At 39.9% G+C, this 18,577-nt stretch overlaps 1 protein-coding gene across 26 annotated transcripts in view; it reads right to left on the bottom strand.

The window, feature by feature from the left end:
- The window catches only part of DMD (dystrophin), a 2,010,563-nt gene that overhangs the window by 1,030,714 nt on the left and 961,272 nt on the right, over positions 1-18,577 (bottom strand). For all 26 annotated transcript variants that reach the window (XM_065590838.1, XM_065590858.1, XM_065590878.1 and 23 more), the window contains one exon: positions 4,847-5,019. In XM_065590838.1, coding sequence (XP_065446910.1) covers positions 4,847-5,019 — 173 coding nt within the window. The remainder of the gene's footprint in view (positions 1-4,846; positions 5,020-18,577) is intronic.

The following is an 18,577-nucleotide window of genomic DNA, read 5'->3' as shown; positions in this document are numbered from 1 at the left end:
ATGCAATTCATATCCTGTATGATGCAATATCAGCTTCAGATTGCATCATTCATTGTTTTGCCTAAAAAGCAAGTACTGTCCAAACCCAGTCATAGATTGATTCATAGATCCAGTCAAAGATGTATTTTAGTCATTTCTGGTTTAAACTGAGATCCCTTCCCTTTATAACTCACGTATCCTCTGCCATTCCCAAGTCAAGGGTCGTATATACTGACCCAATAGCATATGTTGAAAACTAGAGCCAATCAACAATTTTAAGCATCATTTTCGTTCTCAGTGACCCAGAAGTAGTAAAGTTTGACTACATTTATTTCAGAAGCATTTTGGCTGTAGAGCAGTGTATTTTCCTATTAATCTACCTACAGAACATGATTGTCGAGAAACAATTATAAGTGCATTACTAAAATATTCTATGACATAGTAATTATATGATGTGTATATATTTAGATATTGAAATCTACAAAATTCTCCAACACATTAAAAATGTAAAAAAAAAATAATAATCCCTGGATCAGTGTTAAGGTAACTGTGCTAGGATGAATGTCCTCAGCATGCAGCTAGTGAGAAATAAGTGCAGGATGTTTTTAGTGGCCTGCCACCAGTGTTTATTGCTGGAAGCTTCTGAATGCAGCCACTTTCCCTGTTCAAGCTGTTTAAAATGCTGGAGAATTCTAAAACCTGCTTTTGATAGTCCATTGCCAGGTACTGTATGTCCCATTTTTGATTCTCTCTGAAGGTTTAATACAGCTGCTAAGGTGTGATGTAGTGGTGGGAGTTGCGGTGTATAATTTCTCTATTTTGGGGGAAATTTTGGAGAAGCAAACTGATCTAAAATATAAAATGTGTGCCCAGATATTCAATTATGGGTGCCTTGGAAAATTCCGCAATGCAACTACTATACTGAGGGGAAGAAAGCTGATTAGTAAGTAAAATGATTAACTATCTAAAGCATCACACTGGGCAATTTTCCAGTTTGTCAGAACTATCCAGCTGTACCTGCAAAGCAAGGAGTTTTGGGAAGCATGAAACTCTGTCAGTTAAATGTGGCAGCCTACTACAAGAGTTGAAACAAGAGCTTAGTAGCTGGTGTGACCCCTACCACAGTAGTGTTAAGCTAGTATGTCCAATAAAAGGTACACTGCTTAAAGCAGCTTCCCTTCATTATAAACAGGATACTGAAAATATACTGAGTGGCATTTGGTGACAGGGGCTCTGGAACAATTTGTACAATGGGGGTGCTGAGAGCCATTGAACCAAACTGCAAACCCTGTATGTAATAGAAATCACTTCAAGTCAGGGGGTGAGGCAGCACCCCTAGTTCCAGCACCTATGCTTGGTGAGCATTTTCCTTAATTTCTGTCACAAAAATGCAAGCCATATTTCAGAAAGGAAAAAAAAATATTGTTCAAAACGTGAGTTCAAGTAGAAAATTTCAACAAAATGGAACTTAAAATATGACAGAGGATATGGGAACAACAAGAAACTATATATATTAGCCAAATCCAAAGCTCACTGAAGTCAGTAGGAATCTTTCCATTGACTTCTACGGGATCTGGAGCAGGATATGTGTTAAGAACTACAAGATCATTGTAATAGATATTGTTCTTACCTCACCTCCACCTACTGGAATAACATTATTTTAGTCTCCACTTGTAGAAGTGGAAACATCTGTTTCATTAAAACTCCATGACTTTCTAAAATTCAGGAACATGAGTTACTCAGGGATGTGTGTATTAGCTTGTTGCAGCCACCTTTCAAGCCCAGAATCTGCACCTTTTCATTTGCACATCCACCCACCAATCAATTGAATTTGAAAGCGAAAGAAGATATTTCTTCAATAATACTTTAAAAACTGTCCTAAGACTTCAGCATTAAGAATGTATGTTGGATACAAGTCTCATGGGTATAATTGTGATGATACTTTTACCCCTTATATACACAGATAGGTAGAAGCAAAATGCTAAAGGTGATATCCTCCCCAGCATTTTTGTGCAGCCCAAATCCACCTCACAAAATACGTGTTCTGAAAAAAAAAATCAGATTTAAAAAAGAAAGTTGAAACTAACACAGCAAGCAAAAGATATTTAAAAAACCGTGCAATTCCAGAAAGCAGTTGAACTGATCACAGGTTATAATCATAGTCAATCATACCAAAATAGGACAAAACTAAGAAAACTGCAGTTGGAAAATAATAATAAATAATCATACTTTGCCCTTCATCTCATGATCGCAAAACACTTTGCAGATATTAATATAATCTCAAAACAGCCCTCAGTGGAACTAAATATTATTACAGTAGATCTTACATATGGGTAAACTGAGGCACAGAGGAAATGGTGACAGTGCTAGGAATAAAATATTGGAGGAGTTGACTTCCAATCCCCAGCTTTCACCCTTTGACGCTATTCCCTCACAATGGAACAGTGCAAGAATATTTATAAGAGCCCATGCAGAGCAGTGCAAGAATATTTATACAGGTAGAGGCAGATTATGGTTTCGTGGGGCCCACTTCACCCTTTCTGCCTGCAGTTCCCCGGCACCCGCCCATGCTCCTGCCATGGGCACTTGCCCGACTCTCCCGTCCTGGCACTCCTGCCGGGGAGAAAGGTCAGGGCGGAGGGGTGTCCTAACCCTGGACCCCAGCAGAAGCACCGAAAGGACTGGCGGAGTGGCACAAGTCCCTACGCCCCGACCCCATTCCCCAACAGGAGTGCCGGGTTGGCTGGCAGGCACCCATTTTTCCAGGGGCCCCCAATTAGCCAGGCTAATCCATCACTGTATACGGGGTGGGGAGGGACTCTCAAAAAGGTACTGAACATTCATTTTATTAGTGTGGAATATAAGAATTTGGCTGAAGCTGAGCTTTGAAAAAAGAGTGTTACCTGCTACCAGTCTGCACTTATACCTCATCTTCACTGCTGCAAATGGCATTGTGACAAACAGAAGAATCCTAGTTAGTGCCGCCAGTGCTGAATTATCTTATTTAAAAAACAAATCAAAAACAACAACAAAAAGCACCAAACATACACCCTGGAAACCTTCCCAAATTATACATCTGTCTCTCTAATTTACACTTTAGAGGATGAAGCCAAACAGCAATGACATCACAAGGATTAGTGAATTATTCTTTCCACTACAACTCTCCCTGATTTTCCTCCTTGGCTTATCCTCCAAAACAAAGCATAAACCGAAACAAAAGTTGGTTACTGGATAGCTATCTAGAAGTATACCTCTACACAATCTAAATTATGTCTGCCACTGTCAATTCATTTTTAATAAACACCATATTCCAGTTAGTTTACTTAGGTTTGGCTGGTTGGACAAACTAAAGAGTTAGTCCGCAATTCAGTAAAGCATTTTTTCTCCTTCTCACTGCTCCCATGGGTTCACCCCCTTAACCCATTTATATGATAGTAATAGTTCTGAATTATAAATGAGATTTTTAGTATAAATGAGATTCTCCTCCTCTTCCCCCAGCAAGTGTTTTGGAAACACTTTATGCACTTCTTCAGATAGTATAATATGCTGATGACTACCTGACGGGACACTGTATCAGCACATCTAAAAATGAAATTAGGAGGAAAGTGACATTACAGCAAACTTCAAACTCCTTGTTCTGGGGTAGATGGGAACAGTTGCAGTAATTATCAAGAAGAATTTCTAAAGACTAGGACTAAACAGTATTTTGACAGTATTATCTTGATATAAATCCACGACATAAGGTCCAATCCTGCAAACACTCATACGAATACTTCCAATGGCATCACTCACATGTGTAAGGATTTTCAAAACTAGAATCATAGTCTCCAAATGAGAGTCTCAAAAGAATCACCATGTACTATTCTGTGGTAACACAGTAAAAGTTTTGAACTCTGAAGCTACAAGCTTTTAATTAAGGTAAACTTAATTGCTAGCTTTAAAGTACACCTGCTACTCAAGTACTTGATATATCCCAAGTGGCAGAGACATTTGTGCATAGTTTTGGTACATCTCCAATGACATCTGGTATCTCATCCAATTATACATTTTAAGGAAGACTTACAGGAACCTAGACATTTTAGTAAAGGATGCCAAAAGCTTTAAATATAGAGTTGTATATGGGGCATAACATGAATTACTGGATTGCTAGACATATGCTATATTACTAGCACAAACAAGACTTTAATCAGTAAGGCGGGTTTGGCTACTTTCCCCATCATAACCTGATTTCCACTTCAACCCACATTCCAAACAACATAAAAATATATGTACTTAAATAAATAGATCTCATGATTGATCACCACTGTGTTATTGCTCCACTACCTTTTCCCATACCTTTGTTTATTGACTTCCCTTGCTGTCTAATATCAAATATACAGTGGGTGCATTTAAAAAGATTATATTCTGGGCATAGAGTTATTACCAATTCCAGACTCATTCCTTGGACTTCAAGTGGGGAATAATCCTGTAACATCTCTAAAACTGGAATGGATTTTTTCAAAACTATACCCCACCATAGGGTCAGATCCTGAAATCAATAGTGTTTTCACTGAGCACAAGGGGTTTTCTTGCATGGAAAAGTTGTCTGATCAGTGCCTTAAGACTGTAAAATCTTCAGGGGAGGGGTATATGAGTTTTAGTTGTCTGCAAATGGCCATGCACACACCTGGCATTTATATACAGTATATAAAGTGCAACAGAAATGGCAATTGGACAAAATATTTTTAGATTTTACAAAATTGCTTTGAATTTAAATTTAAAAATTATATGTATGGTCCTGTTAGATAACAAAAGCAGGCGTAATCACACCAGTAAGCCAAATATTAATGAGCTTCACCATCAATAACAATATAAAGAAGTTACTTACGCCTGTCGGTCCCTGTACAGCTTGTTAACTTTTTCCCATTGGAAGTTAAGCTGAGTCAGCTTTTCCTGTATCTTTGCAGCTTCCCCAGGTGTGGCACTTTGCAAAGCTGATGTCTTCTTGCTGCGAATCACCTCAATCTGACCTGAGAAGCTCCCCAGGCGATCTTTAACTTTCTGCAACATCAACATTTTAGAAGAAAAAAAAATGAAACATAAGCTGTTGTTAAAAAGCAAATAAACAAAACAAAAACACTGTAATAACCTTGACAATGATAACAGTCCTACAATACTTAAGCAATAACGATTGAGGCACAAGTCATTTCCTGGGGAATTAATAACTAGTGGAGAGAACTGATGGCTTAAGGTGAAGCAGAGGCCCATTAACCTCAGCTAGTCATTAATTCCACAGGAAATAACATGTGTTAAGGTTACTACTACTTTAACCCAGTTTATTTATAAGGAAATAGAACAAACACCCCTTTTAACTTAAATTGCACATCCTTTCAAAAACACCACCTGGTTAATCAAGTTTGCTTAGAAATGATCCGGCAAGTTAGCCATGCTCATTCATTTTCTGGAGGGAACTTTAACTGTTTAATTGCTGCTATGATATGTAAGACGTTGTGTTCAGTACGCATGCCACAGATATTAATGTAACAGCCTGAAATAATTAGTACACTGAGTACCACTGACACTGAATTTTGCTGAATGTGCCATCTATGTTCACAACATAGGGTTAGCCATATAGTCTAACTCTCTGTCCCCAAAAGTGGTTAGTTCTTGATGTTTCAGAGGAAGGTGAAATCCTCCATATTTCACCAAGAAATGGAATGGTGTGCACTGCAGGACTGAAAGGGAAGAGGACAGAATTGTTTCCTGACCCTTAAAGATATTAAAAATTGCCTTATTATCTTAAGCTTTCAAAACTCCATATGTTGTGAGTGGTTCTGAAATTATTCATCCAGTCACTCCATTAAATCCTGACAGAGAATTATGTGGATTGACTGTACACTATGTAAAGTAATATATAAATAATTTTTTTTTATTTCTATTCTGTCTTCCATCCAAGAATCCCAAAGCACATTACAAGTGTCAGTGAATGTAGCTTCAGAATCTCTAACCTCTCTTCTTCTCTCTGGTCCTTCCCTTCCTTTTCCTCTTTGAAGTCCTCCTCTGGTGCTGCTTCTCATATCAAAAAAGTTTCCCGTTCCTCTCTTTCTGCCCTTCCACAAGTTGTTTCACATCTGCTTTGGATGGGTGCTACCCATAGTGAGGGTGAATGTAAGTCCCCCTACTTCTGCCACTACAGTGCCAGCTGCCTGTATGTGAAACCATCTATTGTGCTAACCTTCTGGTGGCCTGTGGCTGGAGGAAACTTGTGGTAGTGGTAGTATTGTCAATTGCAGCCCAAGCAGTCTACTCACAGGCATAAATAAATAAAAGGTTCTAGCAGACCAAGGCTTTGACGATTTCTGGGTGTTTGTGATGAAGACCATGAATAATTTATCTCCACTCTATCACCTTGACTCAAAATGTGTCTACTGATAATGCATGAGTATCTATAGAATATTGCTGAAACGCCAATAATTCTGCTTCATTGTGCGTTCAGTGTAAATTCTGGGATGCCTGGGGATGTCCCTTTCAGTTTCTCTACTTAGACCTTTTAATATTCCTGACAGTCATACTTCCTCAGTATGTCCAAGGCTCAGTAGAGAAGCTGAAGGCAGCATAGAATATTAAAATAGGATAAATCCAAAGAGAGTGCAGGAAGTAAAAATTAAACCTCCACATCTTAATTCTTAAAAACCCAATAATGTCCAAGGATAAGCTTCTACAACCCAATCAGGATCTGCAATGATAGAGGTGAGATAGATGAGGTGTCTCCCAAATATCCTTAATTAGATATGGGTTCTTCCCTGAGAGGCCCCTTTCAAATGCTCATTTGGGAAAATCATATCACTATGTCAGGAACTTGCTTCCATTCTGGGGCGTATCAAATATCTGTCTCCTCTTAACAGGTGACTGGGAAGGACATAATTAATATTTAGGAAAAAAGAAATGGGGTGGTTTTTTTGAACATCTCCCTCCTCCTGTCCTGTTCCTGAAAAGGCATAAAACACTTACGAAGGCATTAAATCATACCGTGGATGGGGTCTAATCTACCACACTTTTTCCCCTTTCAGCTCTACCAATTTTTTTTTTTAACATGATGAATTGGTTGGGAAAATCCAATGCAAAGTAGAAGGTATGCTAGTGACTCCAGCATAAAACTTGCGTTAAAAAAATATGAAAATTTCCCTTTGTGGATTAATATGGAATGAATCTGAGTACCAGAGAAAACTATTTCCTCAAGAAGCTGACCTCCTCTGGCACATTGGTCAATCTACTAAATAGCCATAATTCACAACTTTCCTTCTGTTCCTTTGTCTTTATGTCACATGGAAGATTGCAAATATTGTTTTTTTTTACTGAATAACCCAATTGTAAAAAATCTTCAGCATAAAATTATACATATTAGAGACCTACAAACAATTCACAAGACAAGTATGTGTACTATAAGCATCTAAATTGAACAGCTCCTCCTTCCTCACAAACACCTCAGTACTGTATGGCACACCATCCTCAGCACTATTCCAAGGGTAATATGGATGAACTGAACATTTTTTTACAGACATTTTACAGACAAATTCTGTAGGATGCTCAAAAGCAGGTCATACACGCCTATATCTTGTGGAGGGCATCTCACAGATTCCAGTGTGACAAAAACCTCCTACGTTGCTTGATGTGTTTTTCATTTTTATTTCTGTAGTAGTTCTGTTTGGAAGGGTCTAGATGAAATAGATCAGTGTCTCCTTTGAGGCTTTGCCAAGACTCCTGCTTGACAGAGTCCACATTTGGTACTTCCTTCCTGCTACCTGTCCAACTCATTTTTTCTCCTGCCCATTTTCCCTAGCCACATTGCTCGGCATCTCCGTTTCGCTCCCTCACTTTCTTCTGAAGTATATGGCCTCAGACTGAGCGCAGAGCTGAGAGCTGATAAGAGCAATGGGCTGATGTTTCTTAATTCTGCTTAATGCAAGAGTGCTTCTCCAGCTGGCAGCTAGCTCCCTGCTCCAAAGTGGTATTTTAGGCATAGTGGGGAAGGCTGCTGATTGGACTGCCTGCAAGGGAGGAGCAAGCTGGCAGCTTGTGGGTGTCAGCACTCTTACACCACCAGCAGAATTGGAGTGGAGAGGGTTGAGCAGTTTTGGAGGAAGCAGAAAGAAAATTAAAATTTCCCTCTAGCACTATATGAATCTCCTCAGCCCTCTGACTAGACCTTAGTAACTCTGTTTCGCCATGTGAAAAAATAAATGCAGACTCCACCTTCCTCTCAATCCCAAAGAGCATGCACTGGCACTAACAGCAAAGGATTTGAAGGTCTCTGTTTCAAGTAGAAGAAAAGGGACAATTAACATGAATGGACTGTTTTGTAGTGGTACTATCAGTGTCTTCCTATGAATCCATATTCCATCCAACAGTGACTGGGTAGTTTCTCGCCTCCTGAAGACTACTTTGTTGTTACAGAATCCTGTGAAAACTGCACACTGAGCATTAAGACTTATACTTCTTATTTCATGTGGGCATAAAGTATATGCATGTACTAATTATTTAGGTACAACATTGTGCAATCAATGTATACACCATGCCACAAGGAGATATAATAAACAAATTGCCCAAGTAAGGGTCTGATCCTGCAAACCCTTGCTCATGTGAATAATCCCTATTCACAGAGGTATCCCTGCTGAAGTCAATAGAATATACTCATGTTAAGGGATTAAGGCATTTAAAATTTCTATTGTCCTTCTCTGAACCTTTCTATTTCTTCTATAACGGAATAAAATTACAGTATCCAAGTAAGGATGTACCATTGATTTAGATACTGGTGTTATAATATTTTCAATATTATTCTCTAACTCTAACGTAATGCAGAATAACATTATTTCTGATTTGAACTACAGCTTCACCTGGAGCAATGTGTTTTGTTGAACAGCCCATAACGATGACAGGAACTCATGAATGCTATGTGTAATTTAAGATATTCCTTCTGATGTGTGTAGACAGGTGTATCCCAGAATGCCCCTGTAAATACCCCCCTCAGTTTCCCTTTGAGTTCTGAGAATCCACTTACAGACAAAAAAAGAAAAAGTATTTAAAACATGTTTAAAACAAAATTCCCCTTCTTTTGAGTTATAATTTATTCAACATAGTTCATCGTCCCAAAGTGAGCTTCAGGATTTCCACAGCCCTGCTTTTGGGATGTGTGGTTCAAATCTTAGCTTCCCCATCACACAAACTCTCCTTTTAGTTCAGGGTTTCACTGCCCTCTTTCTGGGGGCAGATTGCTGGCTGAGTCCTTCTTTCTGGGCTCTGAGCCTTCTTTTCACCAACCCAATCAACCAACCACTCCCTTTATGCTTCCCAAGCACTTATCTGGACCAGCAAGGAGAGAGGGAAGCCTTGCCTCACCCACTAATACGAGGCTCCTGATCCTTGGCCCTTAAAGGAAAAATAGACTGTTTTCTTCCTATACTTTCAGCCTCCCAGATACAAACTATTCCTCGGGACCATCTGTCTCTCACCAATATCTGTTTTGGTTTTCTGGACACTTGGAATGGGCTAACTAACCTCTCACACTACCTTTTTCTGGTCTGAAAGGGCCTTTACCCCATTACACTGCATAACCTTACACTTGACTACAGTTGTTTTCTCCTACTATCACATTGCCCAGTTGACTAGCTTTGTCAGATGCTTCTGAAGTTGCTCAATGTTTTTCCTGGTCTTTACCAAAATAACTGTCATCTTCAAATTTTGTCATCTCACTGCTCACCCTCTTTTCCTGATATTTAACACATTAAACAACATTTGTCTCTGTATAGGTGTTCAACTCAACCTACTATTAATCTTATTCCATATAGAAAACTGATCTCATATATATATATATTCCTAGAGTGAGCACCTCACCTGCCCTACAGGGACCAGGTTAAAGAGCTGGAGTTGTATATAAGGGCAGTAAAAGCCCTATCTCCATTCAGGGGAGAATCCTCCAACACATGCATTGCAAAAGTCTAAAACTGACCTGCAAGGATCCCTATGGCAGCTGTGGCTTATGGGACATACCAGGGGCAGGCGGAGCATGGTGGTGGTGTGATTGAAGTAGGCAGTTGCGTGGAGATTCCAGGCAGCACTGTGGCCCCACAGAGTAGTCCTGGTAAGGCTGCCATAACTGAGACAGGTCCCCAGGGCTGTTTAATTTACTCTGGAGGCCTCTCCAGCCCTTAGAAGAACCCAGGATTGGAAGGGCACGAAGTTGTCTTACAGTCACCTTATTCTCCATCTCTCCTCCTGTACTGCGAGTTCTGTGCTGTGCTTCTTGTAAATGTAGCACAGAATCTCACCTCTAACGCTTCATTTTTTCTTTCAGTTTTTAATATATGACAGTTTTACCTTGATTTTGTGAGGTTTTATTTTTTGTCATAAACACTGCTTTAAAAATACAAATACAGTAGATTAATTGGTTCTTCTTTATTCATTATTATACGACTCCTTCAAAGAGCATTAATAGGCTTCCTTTATACAATCCATGTTGCTTTCTCTCCACCACACATGGCCAGCTTTACTATTCTAGCCGAATGAATTTGTTCAGCTAATTTAAGATACTCTGTATCACTTTTGGAATAACATCCAGCAACTTTTCTAAAAACAGGTAAAACATTGGATACCACCGATAGCTGGAATTATGATAATAATAATAATGTTGGCATCCCAGCCATTTCATTCTCTAAATCACTTCAGAAAGACAATAAGTTTAATTTAACAGTCAAAATGAAGTCAATGTCTTTTTAGGTGAAAAAGGAACAAAGCAGCAGAGAATTATTAGTCAATAATATACTATCTCATTGCATTTAAAAATAAAAATTAAAAAGCAGACTCCAGATTTGGCTCTCAATTTCCATATCAAATGTGCTCTGATTGCAATGAGAAAAATGTTTTTCCCCCATTGTGAGCCCTGCAAGCTCATCTAGGGAACTGAAAGTTAACATGGGTATTTAACTTGCCACACATCACCACCACCAAAAGGCAAATTCTGCCCTCAGTAACACCTGTGCAATACCATAACCTTCACTGGAACTGCACAGGTGTAAATGAGGGGAATTTAGGGTACATCTACACTTAAAATGCTACAGTGGCCCAGCTGCAGTGCTGCAGCTGCACCACTGTAGTTCTTCAGTATAGACATTACCTGTGCAGACAGGAGGGTTTTCCCTTCTTAGTTCAGGAATCTCACAGCCCTCCTTCTAGGATCTGTACTGATAATTAAGATGCAGCCCTCACTTGGCTTCTTTGAGCTACCCCTTTCCCCCTGGACTTGGAGAGGTGAGCAGCCAGGCCTTCACTTTCCTGCTTTGCCTCTCTGGAAGCTTCTCTTTTATATCCAGGCCTGGACTGATTTAAGCACATAACTTACCTGTCATGTGGCTACACTACATTTGCCCACCTAGGAAGAAGGCTTCAATGAGTCACAAATGAGGCTAGACCAGTTATCCTTCAGAAGGCCAGTCACTCTGTGACAGTGCCATTTTTACATGGCATTAGTACTGTTACGTAGTATGCTAACATATACATATATAAACATATATAAGCTTGTTTATGGCTTGCAGCAAACAATCTGTATTACAGGTGGGTCCTTAGAGAGGAAGAATCTCTCTCAGAGTTCCCCAGAATACAAGGGTGCTGCAGCCAGCCATTAGGATAATGGAGATTTATCCCTTTTTTGCACCCAATGATGACTTATCTTCTCTGCTTTTGGGGGTGGGGGGAAGAAGGGCTGCTTATGCCCCAAGAGAACCAGCAGGGAGTAATGCCTATGGTCAGGGAAAGGGAGGGACTGTATTGGGTCAATAAAGGTAAGGAGAAGGCTACTTAAAGCCTCCACCATGAATGGTGATTTGACTCCTCTGATCCTGAAGACAATGACTTGTATTTAACAGAGATGGGAGACTGGATGGGGCTAAGAAGCTTCTGTCTATCACAGTCAGAAGTGTGTCGGCTGCGAGAGGGCTACCATTGGAGGGACGTCCCCTGTGACGGGGAGCGCTGCCGGAAAGGTGGAGACTGTGGTGGTCCCAACGTGGGTTTACCTTGGGACCGGGACCCCACACGGGCCAGAGTGAGCGGCATCAGGAGGGACATAATGTCTTGTGCCATTTGGAGGACCCCCGGCGAGATGGCATCTGGAGTAGCTGGTGGGGAGTGGGCTGGGCTACACCACTCAACCTGAGCTGGGGCCCAAGATCCCCAAGGGGGTGAAGAAGCACCCAAGACAGGGGCTTGGTCCACCCCAGATTTGTCCTTTCCCTCACAGGAAGCTGGAGCCCTTCCTCGCCCCATCTTCCTGGGCTTCTTGGCTGGAGCCACGGAAGGAGACTGGTGCCAGCTCATAGATGGTACCAGCGGGGTGCTGTGCACCGAGGTCACGGTGCTTGGTGCTGAATCAGAGCATTGCTCCGACATCGGGGTAAGGGCAGACTCCATCAGGAGTGCCTTCAAATGAATGTCATGCGCCTTCTTCATCCTGGGCTTGAAGGACTTGCAGATTTTACACTTATCACTAATGTGACTGCCCAAGTACCATACTATTAAGTGGATTGCTAATGGGCATGGGCCTTTTACAGCGATCGCAGGGTTTAAAGCCTGGGGACTGGGGCATGCACCATGCCAAGGCAAAGTCCCTTTAGAGACCTACTAAGTCTCTAACTTAACAAATAGGTTGAACTAAACTAGCAGGAAATTATATGCAGTAATATTTGCAAGAGGTAAATGAGTTCAAACGAACGAAAAGCAACAGCTCTAGCTGAAGCAACACCAGTTCCATTCACCATTACTGGTAGCAAGAAGGCACTGAGGGTGGAGATGGCCGGTGGCACCCTTTGTGCTGTGGTATACGTGCGCCACCAGAGCTGGTCTCCTACGGATACTGCTGAGGGAACAAATTCTGGCACCAGTGCATGTGGCGAGCACACACACCTAAGTTGAATAGACATGAGCAATCACTCGAAGAAGAATCACAACTCAGGGGCAAAGGTTGTTGCATATTCCTCTCCACATTGAGGGAGGGGGCAAATTTTATGAGCTTATGCTGTACAGTTCCCTGTGCAGTGCAAGACTGTATAATTTTGGGTTTATACTCCAGAGGGGGTGCGAACCTGAGGAGCTGGGAGTTGCCTTAGTGCCGTAGCCTTCTTATGCAAGGGCTGGTCAGAGATCCTGCATGACCAGGGACAGGGGCAGCTGGGTGTGTCCCTACCTGTATGTATGCTGGTGAAAGTGCAGGCTGGAGAGCTTTGCAGCTTGTCACAGCAGTACAGTGTGAAAGGGAGCCCAGGCTGGTAGGTCAGGGGGCTCAGTGGTATCCCACTTCCAGGCGGCACCCCGGGGGGAAACCCATCATAGTCACCCTGATTATCTCAGATGGGACTTGTCCTTAATTCTGCCCCCAGCTGACCCTAATCTGAACCTGGGCCAGGGCCAACCTGCAAGTGCAACCAGGTGCACTAATTGCTCTCTGGCTTCTTTCTCTACCAGTTTAGAACATGGATGCATTACATTATATATATATATATGAAATCTGCCTTTTTGTTAATGAAATTCACAGCTGGATCACATCTAATGATCCAGAGAAGAGAGAGAAAGTGAGTGTATAAACACACATATACCCCTTCCATTTTTCAAGATGAAAAAAATCACTTCAAGTTGTTTTAGATATCAAGAGGGCCTTGGGAGATTTTGTAACCTGGTTAACTAAAGTGCACACAACTTTCATTTCTAAGAACAAAGGATTAGAGAAACCCATTAGCAGCTGAAGTGACAGCAGCCTTTGGGGAGTGGATCCATCTCATTGCCCTTGAAAAAGAGAAATCAGAACACTAGAGACTCAAACTCCAGTTCATTTTCACTATCGTGAATTTGTCTTTATCTGACAGCTGAGGACAACACACTGGACAAATCCAATTCTTTGGCCATTTGTGTACCAAGCATCACATTACTGATAGATCAAGTTGGGAAGTGTATTCAATCACTCTGACTTCCAAGTTGTAGTTAATTAGGTTTTGCTGAGCTACAGCAGAAAACCATTTTAAACTTCATGTTTAGTGTTTCTTCATTAAGTTGTATTTCCTGATTCCCGTATTTGTTGCCTGGGATCACTTGATATGATCCAGATGTGAATTTCATTTACAAAACGCAAATAATTTTTTGGCAAACAAAACATACGTAGGATGATGCACTGTCCTTACATGAATATTGTAATTATATCTCACAGTTTTTATACGGACGTCAAAATTGGCAACAGCACAGGTTGTAGCACTCACGAATGGCAGGGAAAAAATCTGCAACTTAATTACAGTTTTAAAATTTGTACTAGAACTGAAATATAATATTTGATATGGATGATTTTTTAATACAGCAGATTTAGAGAGGATTATGAAAGTAGTCTGGCTGTGAGAATGGTAGGTGCAGAGTAATTAAAGTGCATTTGGTGTAGACTGAAAGGACTTACAGTAGAAGGATGACATAAAGAAAGCTGCTGGATGTATGTATAAAATGGGGATATATGAAGGGACAAGAATTATCATGCATAAAATGGAGAAGAGAAGGGAGATTATACATAAAGTAGAGCAGAAAAGATTCCTGGATTTAAAAAAGGATGAAATAAATTGACAAGGAGGCTGACTGGAAATAATATATTAGGTAAGGGTATTTTAAGATATTATGGACCCAATTCTGCAAATACTGATGCATCTGAGCTATTTTTCTCATGGGCATAATCGTATTGATTTCAGTGATAACAGTTACTGAAAAAAATTATCTATAAATGTTTGCAGACTCAAGTCTTATTATAAAATATGTTCCTACTAAATGCAAGACAGTGAAAGAAACAAAGAAAGTGTATACTATTTAACTGTACATGCTGAGTAGCCTTAAAACATGAACATTTTAATTTCAAAGTTGAAATATGATTGAGTACTGAAGTGGCATACTATGAAAGAAATTCATCTTAAATGATACACTTTTATAGACATGGATATAAAACTCAGAGTAGACATAAATATGTTGTACATTATAAAAAGGGATCATTCATTTCTGTTACTGGGAAAATGTTAATTCACATTTGCTAAGGATTAGTTTTCATTCGCAATGCTATCAAGTATTTTCTATAAAAAAATACCATTTCCATTAACCAGTATATAACTTTTTGTTTTGCTCCACAGCCCTTCTTCATGGGAGTCACACAACAGTCATCTTCTCCCCCGCAAAAAACAAACAAACAAACAAACAAAAACCTCCTGCACATTCAGGACACAAAGTGATTCACCAAAGGGAGTGGGTGATTCATAACTGGGGCGTTGGCAGGACCCAGCTAGCGCCATCCCCAGAGGAGCCCATGGCATCACAGTGCAGATCAGAGCAATCAGGGTTCCTCTTCCTACTTCCCCCCCAACCCAGAGTCTCTTGGTCTCCCAGTTTGTGGAGGATTTAAAATACGCAGGGTTGCCGACAGTTGGGTGTCTGGGCCAGGGCAGGGCAGCAGCAGGGAGAGGGTGCAGGGAGCTCTCAGTGGTCAGGGAGGAGAGAAGAGGCTTCTGGGGCAGGGTGGGAGGGACTGCACTCCCATCCCCCAAACCACAACCACTGGGGACTCCCCTGAGCCTTCTCCTCATTCTTCTGGCTCCCCCCCACCAAACATCCAGCTGGCTGCAGCCCCATGCCCCAACACACTCCTCCAATAACCTCATCCCATGCCCTTAAGAGGACATGCCCCACAGTTTGAAAACCAATGTTCTAAATGAAACAGAAATCCACCCCCATCTTAGGCCATAGTCTCCTATTACATCCCAGGCACCTTAATCACAATAAATGGACTTGCATGGGATGTAAGCCAGGTCTTCATTTAGTCCTTTATACACCAGATTTTTTTAATTCCTCTTTTTTTTACTATTCAGGCAGACTTCCATACTGATGAAAGTGTTAGTATAGTATATAAAATCATAAATGCATTTACCTTTCAGGCAGTGTTTAGGGTTTCCATTGCCACGGTTAGTAATTAGCTAAGATTTTTTTTGTGCTTTCTCCCTCACACAGCCCATTTTCTCTCCATACCTGACTCTGCAGTGAAATTATAATGGTGAATTTATGACATCGCAATTAGTTCCATATCGGAAGAATAAGAGATCATAAACACGGGATTAGAATTAAACTGCAGGAAGCCGTCTTCTGAGGGAGAAAGCCTGTATCCAAATATAACTATGTCCATTCATTAGAAGTAGCAGCAAGAGAAACCAAAATTATTTGTAATTCTCTTATTTGAAAGTCTCTCAGTAACCTAATCCTCCAATACTCCGATGTATGAAATGTAATTCCCACTCTATTCAACAGGAGGGTTTTTTTGAAAGACCTGCCATGTTTTAATTATTTGTTAAAACAATGACAGTGGGTTTGATGGAGTATAAAACACAAAAGACATAGGTTCACATGCCTGAAAGTGTGAGTAACCCACTTGAGGTCATGCAAATTTTGTGACTATTGCCTTCATGAGATTTAATTTAAGTGCCCTGCCCATCAGATCCTTCAATTTAGTAAACCTGAGAATGAAGAAAACATTCCTGCAAGTCAGTATCTGAAAAACTACCAAATAAATGCATACAATCTTTATAATTTAAGAGAGGTTAGACATTAGCACAATACTTGTATTGCAATTACAGAAACATTTTCACATTTTGCCATTTTCCATTCACTCTCTGTTATAAATAGCCAATGTGAGAATTATCAGCCAAATCAATGATTAAAACTACTTTTTTGCCATTGTTCTTGATGTTTCCAATGTATTAGTAGTTTTGATTGACCATAACAGCAAAGAAATCCCTCATTTAAATATTCCCATTCATAAATATTGTTGTGAAAATTATTCAAAGCAGTTATCATTGCAAGGTTCTTGTATGCAAGTTTGTTTTTCTTTTAAAGCATTAATTAGAATAGCAAATAATTATTTGACTTAAGAAAAAAATCACAAAATTAGTTTTAAAAACACAGATTTCCACTACAATCCTGGAATCTGATTCATGCAAATCTGTCAGGGATAAAAATCAACCACAATTTAATTTCAAGCCTTCCCCAACCAGCAACTGTACAATTTATGCACTACTTTTCCATTTTTACTGCAGGGTAATGACAATGATGAATGCTTTTACTAGGAAATAAATATTCATTAAAGAGGCTCAGGAAAAAAAAAAACTATACCCCTTCCAAAAGCCCATGAATGTGCAAGATCCATTTGACTGTTGCAAGAGATTTATTTGTGAGAAAGATGGAACTGTGCCCACAACCGCATCTCATGACAATTTAATAGCTCAGTTAAATTAAACCTATGGCAATACTTACTTGGAACCACAGCAATCGATATAATTAAAGTTGGTGTCAGCTATAATAATATCAAATGTGTGTGGGTGAACAAGTGATTAGTGATGAATGTAAATCAGACCAAGACAGCACAAGTGTAAGCCATTAAGGAGCACTAATAGGGAGCCACTCAACTGCCAGTAAGCTTCTTGCTGGGTCACTGCTCCTCCAACCAAGCTAGTCATTAACACAGAAACTATATAAACAAGGACCAAGTGGTGGCTCATTAGCAGTGATTTACATGTTTTATGACGTTTTTGCATATATACAAACCATTCTAACAAGGGCAATTACTTAAAATAAAAAATGACAATAACTTTGGCATGTTGTCTGCTTCAGAAATTGATTAGGGAAAATCAATATACAGTACCTAGAAGCACTTGAACTACTGAAACTGAACTGCAAGCGTGTTAAGAAATATCCTACTGCTGTTTCAAGACTATTGAAATGTAGATTACTGAACAAGAAATAATCATGTATATCTCTTTCTCCACTACTTTATTCATGTGTCATTTTATGGGTATAATAGACAGACAACATCCTAATTTCCTAGGACTAATAAATTTATAATTTTCTATTTATCTACCTGTGGAAGGAGCATGTAACTAATCATTTATGGGCTAAAGGAATTATGCAGAAAATGCTAAAAGCAAAAATAAAAACATGGTCTTTTGTTCATTCTCTTTTACAACTTGAAAGTGCTACCATCATATATAGCACTTATTTTTACAGTGATAAAAAGGCTCCTTCTGACACAAACGTTATTACATAAAAACTGACGAACCATTCATTTTGTTCAGTTTATGATACTGATCTGATTCTCTTCTTACACCAATTACCTTGGAGTAACTCCACCAAATTCAAGGGAACTACACATGATTTACATTAGTGTAAGGGATGGAAAATCAGGCCCAGTGACATTCCAGGTTTCACAATTTCTCCTACAAAGTCTTTCTTTTTCCTTGCCTAGAATTTAGTATTTGATTGACAATATTTTCTACCCAATGAATCTAATTACACAACTGACATAGTATCTAGCCCTCTAATGTCATAAGCCTCTGAGATCTGCCATGAAATATAATGTAAAAAACCCACTCACATTCTACTTGGTTTTTAGTTTTAGTTGTTTCATGTGTGTTTATAATCTCTCTCACACACACATACCTCAATCCCCCTACTTCTCTCTTCAAAGGCCAGATAAAACAAGTGACTTTATGGTGTCCCATTACTTTATAAA

The sequence above is a fragment of the Chrysemys picta genome, chromosome 1 (assembly GCF_011386835.1).
Source record: "Chrysemys picta bellii isolate R12L10 chromosome 1, ASM1138683v2, whole genome shotgun sequence".
Classification (NCBI taxonomy): Eukaryota; Metazoa; Chordata; order Testudines; family Emydidae; genus Chrysemys; species Chrysemys picta.
This window is presented reverse-complemented; position numbering and strand designations above follow the sequence as displayed.